The sequence below is a fragment of the Rattus norvegicus genome, chromosome 8, assembly GCF_021556685.1.
Source record: "Rattus norvegicus strain SHRSP/BbbUtx chromosome 8, alternate assembly SHRSP_T2T, whole genome shotgun sequence".
Lineage (NCBI taxonomy): Eukaryota > Metazoa > Chordata > Mammalia > Rodentia > Muridae > Rattus > Rattus norvegicus.
In genome coordinates, this window is record NC_141541.1 from 36,854,569 (window position 1) to 36,873,888 (window position 19,320).

Consider the following 19,320-nt stretch of genomic DNA (forward strand, 5'->3'; position numbering starts at 1 on the left):
GAGGTCAGAGGACAGCTTTGGGGAGTTGGTTCTCTCCTGTACAGAGCTTTGGGGATTGACCTCGGGAGGGCAGGCTTGTGCTGAGCCATCTCACCGGCCCAGCTCATACCCGTAATAATTTGCAAATGAGAATGTGGGCTTTATAGAAAGCAGGTTGTTCTACTTCTAGGAAATAGCCTTGGGGGGACATCCTGTCTTCTTATTGCACTTGAAGTATTCCCTCTCTGCCTAGCCGCTAACATATAATTAGGATCATTCGTTTTATTTCATTCTCTATTTTTAGAGGGCGCTGCTTTTTCCCATTTTAATTTATTTTTACTGTTATTTAACTCACTTACGTGGCCTCAAGATCTCAAAATAGGAACAGTCTGTCCTTTTTCCTTTTTTCTGTCTTCCCCGTTGGTAAACATTTAAATTAGTTTTTTGCCTGCTCTTCTATTTTTTTTTTAAAGTGAAACACACGTGCAAAGCCATTTTTACTGTTTTCGAGGTAGCATGGTGAAGACCCCTCACGGCGGTAGATGAGTCTTCCTGACTGCTTTGCAGCCGTGGTGAGTCCCTTGCATGGACGCAGCATTACTGTGCTTGTCTGGTCCCGTGCTAATAGGAATCTATATTGTCTCCGATTCTTAGTTACTAGACATAATCTCAGAAGAGAGTAGCCCTTTATGCAGGTGACCATTTGTGTTTGCCAACGTAAGATGAAAATGGCAGAAAAGAAAATCAGTCGTCCTGGCTCGGCAGGACGTGATGGGACGGACATGAGTGGCTTCAGCTTCCAAGCCTCAGCCGTAAACGCCACCAGACAGTCTCAGCATGAAGACATGTTGAGTTTTATCACATAAATTACATATTATGTCTGTATCGTAATGTTTACCCCATTCATTTTACTTATAATTAAGACTGAAAAATACACATAGATTTAGAAATATCATATCCCTCTTATATTTCTGGAACAATTGATTATGATGTATTTTTATTAATAAAATAAATTTGTTTTGCTGTTGTGCAACTGGCTTATAATTTTCTATTTTACTGTTGTCTTCTTTTTCACCATTTAATTTTTATTTATCTTTTAATGGAATCCCAGTTTACATATGGGAAGTAATTTCTCCATATGTAATAATGACATATATACACACATATATAAAATGTATATACATATAAAATCATACATATCACATATTTACACACTATATATATATATAATTTTTACTTGTTTTATTGATATATGAACAAGATCAAGATTTTTTTTCTTTTTTTTTTTCTTTTTTCCTTTTTTTCGGAGCTGGGGACCGAACCCAGGGCCTTGCGCTTGCTAGGCAAGCGCTCTACCACTGAGCTAAATCCCCAACCCCACAAGATCAAGATTTAAACATAGAATGTTATGTAAAATTCAGGAAGCTCTTGAATGCCTCTCAGTCTACCTTTTCTTTTTTTTTTCTTTTATTAGATGTTTCCTTTATTTACACTTCAAATGTTTTCCCCTTTCCAGTTTCCCCTCCAGAAAACTCCATCCCATTATCCCACCCCCTGCCTCCATGAGGGTGCTCCCCCCCACACTCCCACCTCCCCGCCTTGGCATCCCCCTACACTGGGACATTGAGCCTTCACAGGACCAAGGGCCTCTCCTCCCATTGATGCCTGACAAGGCTAATCCTCTGCTACATATGTGGCTGGAGCCATGAGTTGCTCCATGTGTACTCTTTAGTTGGTGGTTTAGTCCCTGGGAGCTCTGGGGAGTCTGGTTGGTTGGTATTGTTGTTCTTCCTAAGGGGTTGCAAACCCTGTCAGTTACCTCAGTCCTTTCTCTAACTCTTCCATTGGAGACCCCATTCTCAGTCAAATGGTTGGCTACGAGCATCCACCTCTGTATTTTTCAGGCTCCAGCAGAGCCTCTCAGGAGGCATCCATACCAGGCTCCTGTCAGCAAGCTCATCTCAGCATCCCCAATAGTGACTGGGTTTGGTGAGTGCATATGGGATGGATCCCCATGTGTGGCAGTCCCCTTCAGTCTGGATGGCCTTTCCTTCAGTCTCTGCCCTACACATTTCTGTCAGAAGTATCTATTATTCCATACAGGAAATCCTGCAACATGGATGTTTTATATTTGCATTCTTTTGCATATCTGATGGAATCCCACAAGATGCTCTCTGCTCCTGTGATACTCATCTCCATCCAGGACTACTTCATATTCTTGTTTGTGTGTTAGATCTTATCTTTAGTGATGTCTTCATCAAAGTCTTATCTTATTCTTCTGTTACATCTTTTAAGGGGACCTTTTAAAGTTCTTCCTAACCATGGATACTACTTAGGTTCAAGGTAACCCCCAACCCCATACTCCCACCCCCACTGGCAGTGCTGGTGACATTGTTCTAAACAGAAGGACTTTGGCCAGCTAAACAGAAGGATTCCTACTGAATAAGCAGAGGCTTTCCTGGGGTTCAGCACAAAATGTGTGTAAGCATTCAGTGAATTCTCCTCATTACATCTTTCCATGGGTATAAAGAAAGACTTATTGGATGTTAAATTTCCAGAGAGAAGATCTTCAGCATGGCAGTGTCTGTGAGCTGATACAGGCCATTCAGATTGACCAGGAATTAATGTCTGAGGCTGTTGCCCTTTGGGGGGTGGTAGCTTAAGGGAGGTTCCTGGTAAACAGAAATCTGTCTTTACTTTTTATTTTTTAAATCAAGTAGTTTAGGTCCTCAGGGGCATACTTCCCTCCAACATGACTACACCTCCTAGTTCTTCTAAACCTATCAAAGAGTTCACTCCCTTTGAGTAAGCATTAGAATGTTTGAGGTTGAGGGCATTACTCAAACTTCTGCACTGGCCAGCCACAGTATTCCTAAGCAACGCGTTAAAAATCCACCTCCCAGTTGTTCTTTGGATCCACTCAACCCATATATAAATCTCTTGTGTTATTTGACCTAGTATTATTTTCCCCTCATAAAAAAGTTGTTTTACAACCCCAAGTGTAGACCTGTATACCAGAGGCTATCTGCAGAGATCTCTGGCCTGGCCAAGTGGGAGGTTCAAGCGAAGGGAAAAGGGTGTGAGCAGGGAAGGGAATTGCCCCTGTCCCCATGCTGCTGCCGCCTGTTGCTGTTGCTATGAGATGTGGCTGCACTGACTGCACTGCATTGAGCCAAGCCAGGTCGAGCAAGCCAGGTCGAGCCAGCGGAAGACTGGCTGGCCTGCAAGGGCAGGGCAGGGGAGCTTCTGGTGACGAAAGTTTCAGGAGAGCAGTAGTTCTCTTACCTGACAGGGTTACAGCTCCTATGACAGACACTCTCAGCTGATGGAGTAAACCTTACACACTCCTTTATCCCTTCTACATAGGATCTTATATCCAGTTTTGGGGTGTGCTGGGGTCTGACAGTAGGTGCTCCCTATTGTCTTGGTCTGAGATGTTAGGGATGCCTCATCTACACGTGGAAGGGCTTGGGGTATTGCCCCTAGGTGACTGATGGTCACAGACCTCTCTATGGGCTGCTGCTGTGTGACAGGGGCCTGGTGCTGGGAGCAGGTGAAGCTCCTATCGTCCCTTCAGGGTCTCCGGGGCTTCTAGCCTTAGCTCAAGCTTCCCAGGCTTCCTCTCACGGTCCCCCTCCCTGTACCCAGTATTATCTTACCAGTTCTTATCCTTCATCGGTTATTCCCATGCCAAAATACCTTTAAATACCCACATAAAAACATTTAGAAAAGGGAGTCACCTACTAGACAAGTTGGCAAACTTATTCTTAAAGGGCCATCTGGTACATACTTTAGGCCCGTGAGCCACAATGTTCAGGCAGCTACCCAACTCTGACCAAACATGGCCACAATCCAGTAGAGGTTATGGGGGCCTACAAGCTGAGTTCTACAGCATTTGACCTATAGCCTGGTGCCCAGTGAAACCATTACTCAACCAGCTTCTGTGTGAAGTTGCCCCAACGGTTGCCTCATCTGTCTTGAAGTCTTAGAGCTTGTTTTGTTTCCTTGGCTTAGAGACACTGACTTTGTGGTCTACATTTTTATTTCACTGAATATATTAATTGATTGCACAGTTTTCATCTTCTATCCATAACAGAAGAGAGAAGAAAGTAGCAAAGGGGGATGCTTCACAATGACCAGAAACATCAACAGATGGCTCCAAGCGATAACAGCCCTGTAGCCAACAGTGGTGGGAAAGTGACAGACAGCACAGTTTTCACCAATGCCCAGACCAGAGATAAAAAGTGTGTGGTGTCACAGCCAAGGAGGGAACAGTGTGTTTCTTTATATTTACTTTATATTTACTTACTTTATATTTACTCTCTCTCTCTCACACACACACACACTCATACGAAGTGTACTCTCTCACATATTTACACACTCTTATACATGTGTACTCTCTCACACACATACTTTATTACACACAACACTCTTTCTCATACATGAACACTCTCATACACACACACACACACACACTCAAAGTGTACTCTCACATATTTACCCACTCTCTCATACATGTATACACTCTCTCACATACATACACACACTTTCACATACACACTCTTTCATACATGTACACTCTCATACACACACACAACACACTCTCACACATGTACACTGTCACACATAACTTAAAAAAACACACAAGATAGTTTCTTGTTTTGAAGACCTTGAAAAGAATAAAGGAACATCTAAGGAGATTGGCTTTGAAATATGCAATAGTAGGTCTGATAATGATAGTTAACATTGCTAAGGAGAAAAGACGATGGAGATCCACCAGTTCTGCTTATGGAAATATACTAAGAATCAGTTCTTACAGGTTCACACTACGAGTTCCTCACGGAGTTGGAACATTTTTAATATTATTCAGATTTCACACACACACACACACACACACACACACACACACACTAGTTTTTTCATAAGAAAAACATTTAGTTAAGGTTGTGATTCTTGAGCCTGGAAGCTAAGGCATAAGGCAGGAAGATTGTGAGTCTATGTGCAGTGTGGACTGCCTAGATTTTGTCATTTCTTTTTCCTTTTCCGTCTGTGAGAGGCTGTAGTTTTCTTCTCAGCACACCTTGAGTGTGAACCTGACAATAGTGAACCAGGGGGCGTGTTCCGCTTTTCTGTTCTCAGGATGAACCTGTATTGAACATTAACATTCTGATCTAAGCTTACACATGAATCAGTTACGATAGATACTTGGGCTTAAATTTTGTTTTCTCTCTTTCAGACTGTTACGAAACTCTCGCTTTTAGACAGCTGAATGTTTCACTAAATTTCAAAATCCTCTCTGGGGACTGTGGTAGACTGAGGAACATGCTGGCAGTGCCACATGCTCCTTCAGGTTTTGAAGTGAGAAATACCGGTTGTCCCATTGCCCATAGGACCATTTGGTTTTCAGTGTGCCTCACTAGGTGGTAGTGACACATATCTTTTTTTAAAAAAAGATTATATATATTATACACTGCAGCTGTCTTCAGACACACCAGAAGAGGGCACTGGATCCCATTACAGATGACTGTGAGCCATCTTGTGGTTGCTGGGTATTGAAGTCTGGACCTCTGGAAGAGCAGTCAGTGTTCCTAACCACTGAGCCATCTCTCCAGCCCCACAGTACCATTTTAAACTTTGGTTGGTAATTGTAATGTGACCAGGATTATTTCATCTCAGTAACTCCCAGGAGATGTCTTAGTTTGTATTGAGAATCTTAATAGCTTTTATAATCTGATTATAAAATTCTATGGCATGGACATTCTTATTTTTGCAGTAAACTTTCTTTTACATGGTATTCAGGTATTTAAATTTAATATTTTTGTTAGCTTATTCTGAATTGCTAATGGTCAAGTAAGTTCATAATTTAAAGGAAAATACATGAAATCAAAACATGTTTTTATTAGTACAAGTTGAGAACCAGTAAAAATGTATCTGTGCTCTGTTTTTTTATAAAAGAAGTCTTAAGGCTAACAGAATCACCATAGATTTCTTTTTCTTTTTTCCTTAGGCAAGAGGAGCAGATGTCCCGGAGATCCCTGGAGATCTCACGCTAAAGTCGTGTGGCAGCACAGCGAGCATGAAGGTCAAGCATGTGAAGAAGTAAGTGCTTCCAGGAGCATCCTCAAGAAAGTCCTAGGAATGGATGCCCGTTCTTCGTTTCTCAAAAATGTTTTATTTTGCTCAGATCTTCTTGTGCATGTAACAATGTATATTGTCAAGCCTTACATTGTAATTCAACTATGAACTGATCAGGTCTACATACAACTTACTCTGCTTTCCTAAAGATGCACTTTGTTTCCATCCTTATACATTTTTGCCCACTGAGTCGCATTTGTCTAACAAGAACATCGAGAGCTGGCCTCTTTACCTCTAATGTATAATCTCATTTATTAAGGAAAACCAGCTTTTTTTGGTTGGATTATGGAATCCTAGGTTTTCTTTTCTGAAAGAGGAATCTAGAGTTTATTGTTATATGAAATACCTGAATCTTTCCCTTTCCCTTGTTCTTGTTCTTTTTCTTCTTTCTCTCCTTCTCCCTCTCTCTCCCTCTCCCTCTCTCTCCCTCTCCCTCTCTCTCCCTCTACCTCTCTCTCCCTCTCCCTCTCTCTCCCTCTCTCTCTCTCTCTCCCTCTCCCTCTCTCTCCCCTCCCTCCCTGCCTCTCTTCCCCTCTTTCTTTTTTCCTTCCTTCCTTTTTGTTGAGACAGGGTGTCTCTGTGTAACAGCCCTGGCTACCCTGGAACTCAATTTGTAGACAAGGCTGGCCCTGAACTCTCAGTGATCTGGCTGCCTCTGCTTCTCCAAGTGCTGGGATTAAAGGTGTATGCCCCCATACCTGGCTCCTTCGTAGTTTAAACAGGAAATCCAGCTTCTCCCTTGATAAAGGGGGACTAGACAGGGAAATAGACTTCAGGGGTAAGTCTGGGAAAGACGAGGATAAAAATGTTCCTTCTGTACCCAGGTCCACCCCCCCTGGACTGATGGGCTGTGACAACATTCACAGGTAAACCCTGGTGTGCTCTGTGTTGTGAATTCTGCTTCTCCGTAGAAGCTGGCAGTTTCTAGTTACTTTGCCAGAAGTATGGCTTCTCTGTGAGCATTGACTTGAGGCAAGATCAAGAGACTGGATGTTTTATTTTTGGTTTGTATCTATCCACTCAATGAAGTATTCATCTGGTTATATGTGTTCTGAACAGGTCTGTGTGTATGTTTGTGGCTCACGTGCATGTGCTTATCAAGTATTTTTGCTTGCATGGGCTCTAAAAATACATGATCTTTGAACTGATTTTTAGCGGTCAAGCATCTTGTTTCATATTTGCTTTCATGTATTTTAGGTTACCCTTCACAAAGGGACACTTTCCAAAGATGGCTGAATGTGCACATTTTCATTATGAGAACGTGGAGTTTGGCAGCATACAGGTATATTTGAAATTTCCTATATTCTGAATTGAGATAAGTGATATTTGTTATTTTGGTATTTATTTATTGATGTAATTTTTCTTTCCAAGTTGACATATCCTTTAATTCCCACACTAATGTGTATCAATTAAGGACTTCTTTGCTTTTCTTGTTCGGGGTCATGTTCATATGTCCATGGGTTTGCAGTGTAACTTTAAGTTCTGAAATTATGTATCCTCGCTACCACTGCCTTGCTTGGGTTTGAAGTCTGGAAGACTGCAGTGCTTGATTCTAGTGTCTTGGTTATTAATGTCCTCAGCAGTCTCACTTGGCATCAAGTGGAATACTCCGCTAAGTCACCAGCACCTTAATGTGAAAAAAAACATTAAAGGGGGTGGGTTGTTATTATTTTTAAAAACCATTTTACCAGGGCAACAAAAGCTATTTTTCATTTTGTTGGCAAAGATAGTCAAGTAGGAACAAAAAAAGGCCTTTATTTCTACGTAATACGTAGAGAAGTTTTCCACCTGCTAATTTAATTCTGCGCTGTCCAGAAGGAAGTCATCCAGCACAAAGTGTGCTACTTCTAATTGCATCGTAGAGCCCAGTTAGGTGGGTTTGACCTGTAAGATTTATGAAAGCTCAGGATACTTTGTTTTGGAAAATTAACAGTTTAAGATGCCACAGAGATTTTTAACATGACTGCAAGTCACCAAACAAAGGGTGTTTTGTTTGGTTAATACTTGTGTCGTGGTTTTTTATTGTGAAGAGACACTGTGACCAACACAACTTATAAAGAGATCAATTAATTTGGGACTCATGGTTCCAATGGGTAGGAGAGTCCGTGATACCATGGTGGGAAGGGGAGCATGGCCATAGGCAGGCGCTAGACTGGAGCAGTAGCTGAGAACTTACGTGCTGAGAAGATAACCGGCGGGGAGGGGAGGGGAGGGGAGGGGAGGGAAGAGAGAGAGAGAGAGAGAGAGAGAGAGAGAGAGAGAGAGAGAGAGAGAGAGACAGGGAGAGACAGACAGGGAGAGACAGACAGAGAGAGAGAGACAGAGACAGAGAGAGAGAGACAGAGAGAGAGAGAGAGACAGAGACAGACACACACAGAGACACACACAGAGAGACAGAGAGACAGAGACTGAGAACACTAACTGGGAGTGACTGGGCCTTTGAAACCTCAAAGACCACCTCCAGTGCCACACCTCCTCCAAGGCCAACCGCCCTTTCCTTCCCAAACAGTTCTACCAACTACAGAACAAGCATTCAAACGTGAAGTTATGGAGACCATTCTCCTTCAAACCAGATGATAATTGATAATCTTGTTACAGAAGAACTGTTCAGAAGCTAGTACTAAACACACGTTTCATTTTGTGACTAAGTGCTTGAGTGACTTAACTTGCATAGCTTTACAGTTATTTCCTGTAGGTGTAGGCGTGTGTATTTTTTTGGGGGGGGGTCTTTACAACATTGAGATCCCAATACACCGCACAGACATCAGGAAGAGAAATAGTAGTCTAGAGATCTATAGCAAAATTGAGAAGAGTATTTAAAATGTTGGCGTTGTGTAACAGGCCAGAAGTCTTTAAGGACTCTGATTTCAAATCAAAACCAAAGCTGTTATTGGTAAGCATATAGAATGGATTAAAGGCTTTTGTTAGTGTTAGCCTTTCTACTGGGAAAGCTTCCTGACCCTGAGCAAGCAGGGACAGGCCTTTATATCTCATTTCCTTCGTTGCTGAGGGGCATGGGGTTGTCAGATACTAGAGTACCAAACTCCATGTTTTGTTTTTGATTGAAAGTTGTATAATGTATGTATGGAAGAAATGTAGGTTAGGGATAGTACTCAGTTGACTTCTCTGAGATAGTGTTAGCAGCTGATTAGGAAGGTTCAGGTCTCTTCTGTGTCATGAGGGAAAGTATCAGGTAGCCTTTCTGCTAGAAACACTCCCTGTTACACTTATTTCTGTTCTTATGCTTCTGCTGCCTGTCAGCTAGAAGTGAAAGGAGGGGAGGGCACAATGAACGCTCACTTGGCTTTGCCATCCTCCCGTCCAAAGTGCACGAGTGGAGGATTTCTGGGCTGCGTTGATGTGTCGGGAAGTTTCAGGAGCGTGGGTATGGGGGTGATTCATGGGAACCAGCTTCGATCACCTTGTGAGTTAATTCAAGAATCTTCTGTTGTGTGCCGGCCTTGCTCCATTTGGATGCACTCCTCTTCAGAAGTCATCCTCTCAGCTTTGACCAGTTTGTTTTCTGCCTTTGGAGCAGGGTCTCTCCAACTACTTCTCTCAGGTTCTGCATCTGATATGGTTCAGCCTGAGTCATATCTAGGACGCCTTATTAGTGTCCATGAGCTGAATTTCATAGTAAAGGAGCCATAGCGGACACCTGGGTTGGCTCTCTGTTGGTGATTTTTGACTTGCTATTTGTGTTTTAGCTTGCACATGGTTTTATGTTTTATAGCCTGGTGAATGCCATTTATAGGAAAACTAAACACAGCAGTACTGACCTTCAAACAATTCTACATTGTTTCGTACAAACAGTTAAAATAAGGCTTATTTGTTTCAGTTAATCTCTTTATCACTTTATAAATGATTTCTATGGTAGATAAACCCTAGTACACTTGATCCTAAGCATGTTTTTGGTAAATGACTCTCTTACATGTAATTGAATATGAGATTAACAATACATTTTGAGGAACACACAAGAAAACTCGATAAAATGTGCCTCGAAGAATCTGTCTTGTTGGGCAGCTCTGTTCACACTGTCAGTGACCGGCTCAGATGTTACTTTCTAATGTCCCAACTCTGGAACACTTCTTTAGTCATTTATCTTCTTGCTTTAAACTTTGATATCAGTAATTTCTTTGGGACTTATAAATTTCTCTACATTTATATTTCTCCTCAGCCCATAAAATCTTGTAGCTGTAGTTGGCCGTCATTTCTTTGTATGACAGAAGATGTCAATGTTTATTGGCCATTACTGCTGTTATAGGACTTGATCCTAAGTGTGGCTTGCAATACTCAGTAAGACTCCATTGGAGAAAACTAATTTCGAATTTGTCAACTGTTGATGGTTGGAGGTGACTTCTGGGTTAGGGATGAAGGCTTGTGTCCACTTCCCCTTGCAGCCCTGGGGTCCCATTTTGCTTGGCCCTGGGCAGTTGCCGCCGTAGTCTCTGAGTTCAGATGTCCATCAGTCCTTCTGTGTCCCAATGGCACCGTTTCTCGGTGTCTTCTGTTCTCAATGGCCCTTACACTTTTTCTGCCTCTTCTTCCTCCGTGTTCCCTGACCTCTAGCTGGAGGAGTTCGATGGAGACAGCCTATTAGGGCTGAGTACTCTAAGCGCTCTCACACTGTACATTGTCTAGATGTAGATCTTGTCATTAGTTCTCATCTACTGTAATAGGAAACTTCTCTGATAGTGGCCCAGCTAGGCACTGGTCTGTTGGTATAGCAGAATGTTGTCAGGAGTCATTTTATTTCTGTTCCTTTAGTAGAACAGCAGTGTTTGTTTTTCCCCTAGTTCCATGGCTGATCTAGTCCTGGGTTCTTGGCCACCCAAGCAGTGTCAGGCATAGGTTCTGTCTGTTGGAGTGGGCCTTAAAAGCTGATCAGATTGTGATTGGTGACCCCTACGACCTCTGTGCCACTCTCACATCAGTGTACCATGTGGGCAGGCTACCTTTGTTTTGCCACCATAGACTAAAAACGTAGGCAGTTGTGAATCAGAGTCTGGTCTTCTAAGTTATACCTCCTCAGGTGTTTTGTCACCATGGCGAGAAGCTGACTTGTACACATGGAAGAAGGGTGATAAGAAGTGCAAGTTAGAACTCCGGCTGTTCTCTGTCTCTTCTGTTAACTACTGTGCATCAATTTGAATTTTACATTTATAGGATAGTCTCAATGGATAGCCATCTCGCTGTGTCATTTTAGAAACAGAGGCGTGTTCTGCTGTGTGCACTGCCTGAAGCATGTTTTTTGTACTTGAAAGTATGAATCTTGGGGCAGTTTGGTTGTTCTTGTAAGTGTGGAATTTCCTCTTTGCACACACAGCTCCACGGATATTGGTTACTTTTCAGTTGTGATAGAACACAGAGGCCAGTGTTTAACTGGGCTGTTGGTTCCCGAGGGTCCCAGCAGACACAGCAGCAGGAACAGCTGAGCGCCCATGTCTGGACCCACAGATACTAAGCGGGGAGGATGAATCGAAATTGGTGGGTGACTTGAAACCTCGTTACCTTTTGAAACCTCGTTACATGCTCACTCCATCAAGACCACAGCTCTCAAACTCACCCAGACATCCTGGCCAACAGGTGCCCAGCAGCCAGACGTCCGAGTCTGCGGGGGCCGTTCTCATTCACACAGCTACAACATGCTATTTTACCTTACTTTTTAAAAAGCATTTACTTTCGTTTTATGTGCACTTTGTCTGCATTCGTCTACAGGCACTGTGTGTGGGCTTGTGTTCACAGAGGTCAGAGGTGTTGGGTGCCCTGGAACTGGGGTTGGAGATGTGTGTCACCTCATGGGTGCTGGTAACCTAGAGTCCTTTGCAAGAGCATCAGGTGCTCTTACCTGAACACCTCTCTCAGCCCCACTCGTTAAAACTTGTACCATAACTTATTTAGTTACCTTCTCGTTGATAGATCCTCTATTTTATTGATCTGGCTGTGTCCACTAAATAAAACCCTCTGAGAGGGCTCGTGAGATCATGGAATATGTACGCCTAAAATACTGGTATTTATTGTTAAGGTTTTTTCAGGGGGTGGGGTGGGTTATTTTGTTTTATGGGATGCATCCTGAACCCTCTAGTGGATACCTATAGCCGTATGTGTTTCTGTTATGAAAAAACCTTAATTAATTAATTAATTTTTTTTGAGACAGGGTTTCTCTGTGTAGCCCAGCTGTCCTCAGATTCACTCTGTAGACCAGGCTAGCCCATAATTCTCAAAGACCTGCCTGGCTTTACCTCCTGAGGATTAAAGGCATGCAGCACTACCACCTGGTGACTAAAGTTTAATTTGCAAATGAGGTGCAGTAAGAAAGAAGATAGGAACAACAGTAAAATGTCATCAGTGCCTGACAGTAAAATAGTGATTGCAGTAATATATTTAACGAAATTGCTAGTGTCTGCATTTATGTTTTCGAGCCATTATTACATAAGTAAAGATTATTTAGATGTGAGTCCTGTGATAACCGGGGAGAGTCCTGCACAGCTGTATGCTGCAGTGACAGTATGGCAGAGGGATGCCTGGTGTCTGGAGGGGTAGGACAGGCAGCACGCTGTCATCACTCCAGTCAGAACCACATCCAGCCGGCAGCTCCGGCTGCTGCTGTCTGCAGCTTTCCGTTCAGTGTCTTTGGACTTTAGAAGGCATGGGCGCCTGACGCTGCAGAAAGCTGAACCACACACAGGAGCAGGACGGGCGGGTGTGTTAATCTAAGCCGGCTTGTAATGGGGGCAGAGACTGTGCCTTGCTCAACATCCCCAGCATCAGCAGGCATTGTTGATCTTTTTGTGTAATCTGGTAAAGTAAGGTGATTCGTTTCATTGTTTTCCTTTAGCTAACGAATGGCACACCTCACAGCTCGCCTTTCTCTTTCTGTGCACTGTATCTTACAATAGTTTATTTTTTTCTTCTTATCATTATCATTCTTGCTGTTTTTCCTGTCTGAACTGTGGTCTGGCAAATCAACAAACTATATATAGTCTGGAGGTAGAGACGTGTGTATCTACGTTTTTGTTGTGTAGTAAAGATTAACAGGGATGGATTCATGGGGGAAGATGGATTCTTCAGTATGTGTTGATCCACAGGTCATCCTTTTGGAAATGACTGAGCTTGGTAGTGCCTTCCAAGGCTCTTCTTCTATACTGTGTTCTGTTCCAGCTTAGAGAGATGGATGTTTGAGTGACTGAGGACCTGCTGGGGCTTAAGCTTAAATAGAGCCAGCATCTGAAGCCAGGCTGTCCCTAAGAACATCCCCTTGCTTCTTACTTACTTTGGCCTGATAAAATGGTTCCCAGTTGTGTGTGTGTGTGTGTGTGTGTGTGTGTGTGTGTGTGTACACTGCCGAGTTGGCAGTACTTCAGCATTGTGTTGCAGAACTAGGATGAGCTCCTGTGTTGTTCTTGTCCCTAGTCTGCCACAGTGACCTCAGGTAGATCACGTAAGATCCTGGAAGACCCCGGCAGATCGAAACGCTGGTGTGATGGAATGGTGAGCCGTGTGCATGGTGCTTTCCTGACCCCAGGCCAGACTGTTACTTAATCTTGATTTTGCAAGATTTCCTCCATCTTCACATGGGCATTCCTTGATTTACCTACCCTTGGTACTAGGAAATGGCAAATGTTTCTTTCAGCTAAGAAGCTGTCTGTGAACGGTGAGATCTGATTTAAAGAGCTGAGATGTGGACATGACATCACAAGGCAGGAAGGCCGGGCCATGTGGTTACTTTAGTCTGCGTCCACCTAGTGTGAATAGCTGTCATCCACCTAGTGTGAATAGCTGTCATCCACCTAGTGTGAATAGCTGTCATCCACCTAGTGTGAATAGCTGTCATCCACCTAGTGTGAATAGCTGTCATCCACCTAGTGTGAATAGCTGTCATCCACCTAGTGTGAATAGCTGTCATCCACCTAGTGTGAATAGCTGTCATCCACCTAGTGTGAATAGCTGTCATCCACCTAGTGTGAATAGCTGACATCCACCTAGTGTGAATAGCTGTCATCCACCTAGTGTGAATAGCTGTCATCCACCTAGTGTGAATAGCTGTCATCCACCTAGTGTGAATAGCTGTCATCCACCTAGTGTGAATAGCTGTCATCCACCTAGTGTGAATAGCTGTCATCCACCTAGTGTGAATAGCTGTCATCCACCTAGTGTGAATAGCTGACATCCACCTAGTGTGAATAGCTGTCATCCACCTAGTGTGAATAGCTGTCATCCACCTAGTGTGAATAGCTGTCATCCACCTAGTGTGAATAGCTGTCATAAAAATTTAATAGAATGCAGAGAGTTTCTCTTGTTCTGGAAATAGATTCTTCCAGCATCTTTATGATCCTGCAGCATGCTCTGCTGTGTTGCATGTGTTTTAAAACAAATTTCTTCTATCACTCTGCTAATATTTCATAGATGAGTGTCCGCCCAAGCTTGGTTTTCTTCTTCTTTTAATAAGTACCCTGGAATAATTCTGCATTAATTAGAGCTGTGTGCTGTCTGAAGGGTTAAGTTTTTCTGTTGAAACCTTCCCAATAAAGACTTTAATCATCATTTCAAGTTAACATTTAACATTGCTCTAACTTGTTTTTGCCTTTTTAAAAACATTAGCTTTTATGTTTTATATTAAGAAAAGTATCTGTCTTGCCTTTTTAAATTTGTAAAATACTCTAAAAATTAGGTCTAACCAGAAAGCCAGTTTTCAGCCTTCTTAATTTGTCATTTTCCAAACATCAGTTTTAAAATATATTAATTATTTTTTTCTTGCTTGGTAAGTTATTTTTTATTTTCTGTTTTCTTTTCTGGACAAGAGTTGAGGAAAGCATACTTAATAGTACTTACCTAAAAAAAACCTCTTTGCCACACACAGCTCTTTCCTCTACAATTTCCGTTAATTTTGTGCTTCTAATGTCATGCATCTTTTCTTGAGAGCTGTACAATACCACAGGGATTGTTAGTAATACATGCACTTTTATCCAGTCAGCATCTGGGGCATTGCTGGGTATTTAACCCAGAGCCTTACTTAACATTACAGTTGTGCTCCACCCACTGATTTTTAATAAGCACATTCAGTTTTTGGTGTTTTCCTTTGAATAGTACTGTGGTGACCGTATTGTTGATGCTCCAGTGTATTTTGTTTAGGGAAATTAAAATCTGAAAACAGAAGGTCATTGCTATCTTCTTTAGACAACCTGGTGATCCCCAACTCCCGGAAGGAAACCAGATTAGTGCTCAATTTAGTGCTGACACTGGCTGAGCACAGTACACGACAGCCTAGAACTCTCGGGCAACCCAAGTGGGTACCATGCTGCTCCCAGCAACTTTCATTGCATTTTTTCCAAATTGCAGTGTCTCATGAACAAAAAATAATGACTTATCCACGTCACAAGATCCCCCCCCCCCCATGAGAAGGGGAGGATCTCCTGTAGCATTTGTAGAAGCAATGGATTGTACTTTTGTCAGCCTGAAGCTGGACTCTTCCTCTGTGCTCTATGTCACACCGCCATCTAGTGTTAGCATGGTGAATGGACGCCATCTGTCTTTGTACCCTAGGTTTATGTATACTGTTAAGTAACTCGATGCAAGGTACAGATCAGGTTTAGTCAGAAATGTGGCATGGGAAAGGGTAAGTTTTAACCCCCGTGTCCTGAGCTTTCTGGGGAGGAGGCTAAGGAGAGCAGCTGTGGGGCTCCTCACCAGAGGGGCAGGGATGTGTGACTAAGGACAGGGAAGGCTAATAATAACACTTTTTTCTTTGAAGCCTGGACTTGTATTTATTTTGAGACAAGATTTTATGCTGGAGCCCTAGGTAGGTCTAGAACTTACAGTGTAGTCTAGGCTGGCCTTTTCTTTTGACTCTGCCTCCAAAATGCAGAGTAAAATGTTTCAGACTAACAAGCTGGCTCTGGACTCCCCTTCAGGGTGTCTGGGACACTGAGCTGTATCCACAGCCCTGTACTTTCATTTAAAATAGGGTAACTGAATAGTTTATTTTACCTGTTCGCACATGGTCTCGCTAGTTCTTCACAGCAGTTTCAGGAAAGGAATTTGAAATGAGCCTTGCTTAAGAACTTAACTGTATGCTGCAGTCATGCTGAATGTTCCTTTATAACCAGAAAACAGTGATCAAGTGCAAGAGAAACAGAGAACCATAGTTTTCAAGTGCCCTAGTTGAATACTAAAAACCCATGGGCTATATTGTTGCCTCCATTATCTGAAGTAAGTTCTTTAACGTCCCTGGCCCTCAGTTTTCTACCCCACTTATGTCACAGAATTGTGTGAGGACTAAGTGAGATGAGAGTCAAATAATAAACCACATTTTCTAGCACTCTGAAATATTTTAGACAGAAATTATTTTTCATTCATGTCTATATTTTGTGTGTGCATAGATGTGTGCCCATGAATATGCCTTGGTCCATGGGGGACAGCAGAGGACAACTTGTGGGGGTTGGTTCCCCTCTTTGTCCAGTGGCTCCCAGAGATTGAATCCAAATCATCAGATTTGGGAGCAAGCGTCTTTACCTGCTTAGCGGTCTCAGTGGCCAGCAATTCTATTTTGTAATGTGTTTTCTGAGACAGACTTACCATGTGGGTCAGGCTTGCCTAGCTTCCTGTAGTCCTAGCTGGCCTTCATGCATGACCTTCCCTATCGGCCCGCATCGCCACACCTGTCTGGAAAGGCATGAGTGCTCATATATAAGCATGGCGCAGTCTCACTTGTTTTGATGACTGATGGTGACAGTGTAGGGACTGAGGTGGTAAGAGTAACTTAACAGTGTGTTCTCCAGGGAGTCTTCCTAGCCTGAATTGAGTTTCCTCTAAAGCAAGACAAATGGGAAATGCAGCTCTAATCTTACAGTCTCATGTACATTCTATAGTGATATGAGTTCTCAGTGCCACCATCATCCATGATCTGGGTTTCTAACTGCGTATGAGTTTATCCTATTGGTATAAAAGTCTTAGGACTATAAAAAATATATGTTCCAGAGTCATAATTCATCATGAAACTTATCAAATTAACTAAATGTGCTTGAGACATAGTATTGTTGATCCGGAAACTGTGAAGGTGCGACTATGTTGGCGTTCCACAGTTACAGACCTGAGCCTTGCCCCACCCACAACAGCAACACAAACCAAGCTGTTTCTACTCATAGGGTGACTCAGGTCACTCTGCCCGAGGCAGAGTGATATGAGAAACATATATACCCTGTCTTTGGGATTTTGAAGCATAAGAGAGAAACTCGCACTTAAGAAACTTGGAGTTTAGTTTAGGATACATATACTCCTTCCCAACATTCCCTTTGCTGTGGGGGAGGGAGAGGGAGAGGGGGAGAGAGAGACAGAGAGAGACAGAGAGAGAGACAGAAAGAGACAGAGATAGAGACAGAATGAGAATGAATTTGCTCTAGAATCTGCACCTTCCCTGAGGAAAAAGAAACGAAGAGCTCTATTTGTGAACATCCTGAATGTGTGCAGGTGGCTCAGGGTGGGAGGCACGGCTCTGTCCCAGGTCAGTCTGATTACCCAGGTCTCCTCTAACCAGGTGCTAGTGCTCTTTGATCAGAAAGCCCGGGCAGTGCAGAGATGTGGAAGTAATCACAAGGCATTGCTTCCTGTGAGTCACAGTGGCCCTTGAGTGCTTGTTGTTGTCCCTTGTTTGTTTTTACATCTGTATACAGGAGCATCATACCAGTCTGAGTGTGTGCGCAGTGTTTAGACATGAGTGCATTAGTTACTTCATTTATAGCTGTCTGAGGAGACAATGGTCCGCTCACATTTTCTTCGTAGGCACACTAAAATGCATGCGCATCTCTAGTCTTTTCTGTAATAAATTTGCTGTGTTCTGATATTTGACCCATGTACAAAATGAGTGTGGATCTGCTTGTTAACCAAGTGTGATCCTGTAGGTATTTTTTAACCAGTGCTCTAAAGTGGGTAGCCGAGTTACTACTTTTAGTGTTGGGTGTTAGGGGATGAAGTATTGTGTGGGCGGATCATTTAATAGTGCACATCAGAACGTGTTCTCACATCCCTGCCTCTCCTGTGGGCTGCTTCCATGAAAGGAGGCTTGTTTACAGTGTGTACAACACGGATTTAGCCACCATTATCCGACTGTAAAAGATGAATGAGAGGAAAACTCCGCGTGCTCTTTGCCGTCTGTTGATTAAGCTGTGAGAAGTGACTTTTGCTGCGGCGAGGATGCTGTGTTTGTCTCTGCTTCATGCCGTTGCCTTCCGAGCTTCCTGTTGAGGAAGGACTTGCTGAATAGAGTTATATTTTTAAAAATTCTAACCACACTAATGATGGTTGGTTTCCATGGTGATAAAAAGTGAACCGAACACAGGAAACATCACTCCGAAGATAGATTTGGAAAGAATTTAGAAATAGGAGATTCGAAAGTTGTGCTAGCTATTTCTAATAAGGATTGATATATTGTTTTTTTTTTAATTTGAAAGGAGTGAAAAATCATTTAAACTACTGACTTTTGTTAACTTTCTGTGGGTAAATCGGACTCACTGTTTCATAGTGTGGTTTAGGTATTTCGTAAAGCACATGAGTTGTTCAGGCCTGGATGCAGGATGTCTTAAGCATAGTTCATTTTCAGATAGCTGTCTTGAATACCTTGTATGACTACCTCGAGAGTGTTTCTGTCAAAAACGTTTATCCTCTGGGAAAGAAAGCAGTGTGGAGAGAAGCGTATGAGAAGGAGACATATTCATGTATAGGTATTCAGATGTCTGAGAGGTGGATTCCTGGGGCATTCAGAGATGTTTAGAGCTTCTCTTTATTGGAGACTGGAAGGAATGTGGTTATTGAAAGATAAAAGGAGAACTCACCTAGAGAGGAAAACGGAAAAGGTAAAGGTCCCACTAGGGAAGGTAAAGCACACGTTTAGCTCCACTTTAAGCCCTTACTTGGCCCTAAGAAGCAGAATGCATAGAGATAAGTCATTGTAAAGTGGAGGCCGTGGGCCCTCCTCCAGGACCTCACTAGCCCCTGGTAGTTGGCTCTGTTTTCCAGTACCAGGTATGATTTCCCCACGTCAAGCACATTTCCAATCCAATTAGAGAAGGTGTCGGTTACTGCCAGGGTAGGAGTTAGTACTTCTGGAATAGCTGGCCATGCCGGTCACTAACATCATAGCTGGGTGGGGCTGTTGATTGCTTCTTCTGCTTGACAGCTTACACAGCAACTGTTCGCTGGTTTTTGGTTTTA

At 42.8% G+C, this 19,320-nt stretch overlaps 1 protein-coding gene across 8 annotated transcripts in view; it reads left to right on the plus strand.

Annotated features, from left to right (window-relative positions):
* Arhgap32 (Rho GTPase activating protein 32) overlaps window positions 1–19,320 on the plus strand; it is a 257,921-nt gene that overhangs the window by 135,772 nt on the left and 102,829 nt on the right. For 4 of the 8 annotated variants that reach the window (XM_087561825.1, NM_001427098.1, XM_087561820.1 and 1 more), the window contains 3 exon segments: window positions 5,987–6,078; window positions 6,939–6,980; window positions 7,312–7,396. In XM_087561825.1, the coding sequence (XP_087417951.1) occupies window positions 5,987–6,078; window positions 6,939–6,980; window positions 7,312–7,396 (219 nt within the window). 8 annotated transcript variants of the gene reach the window in all.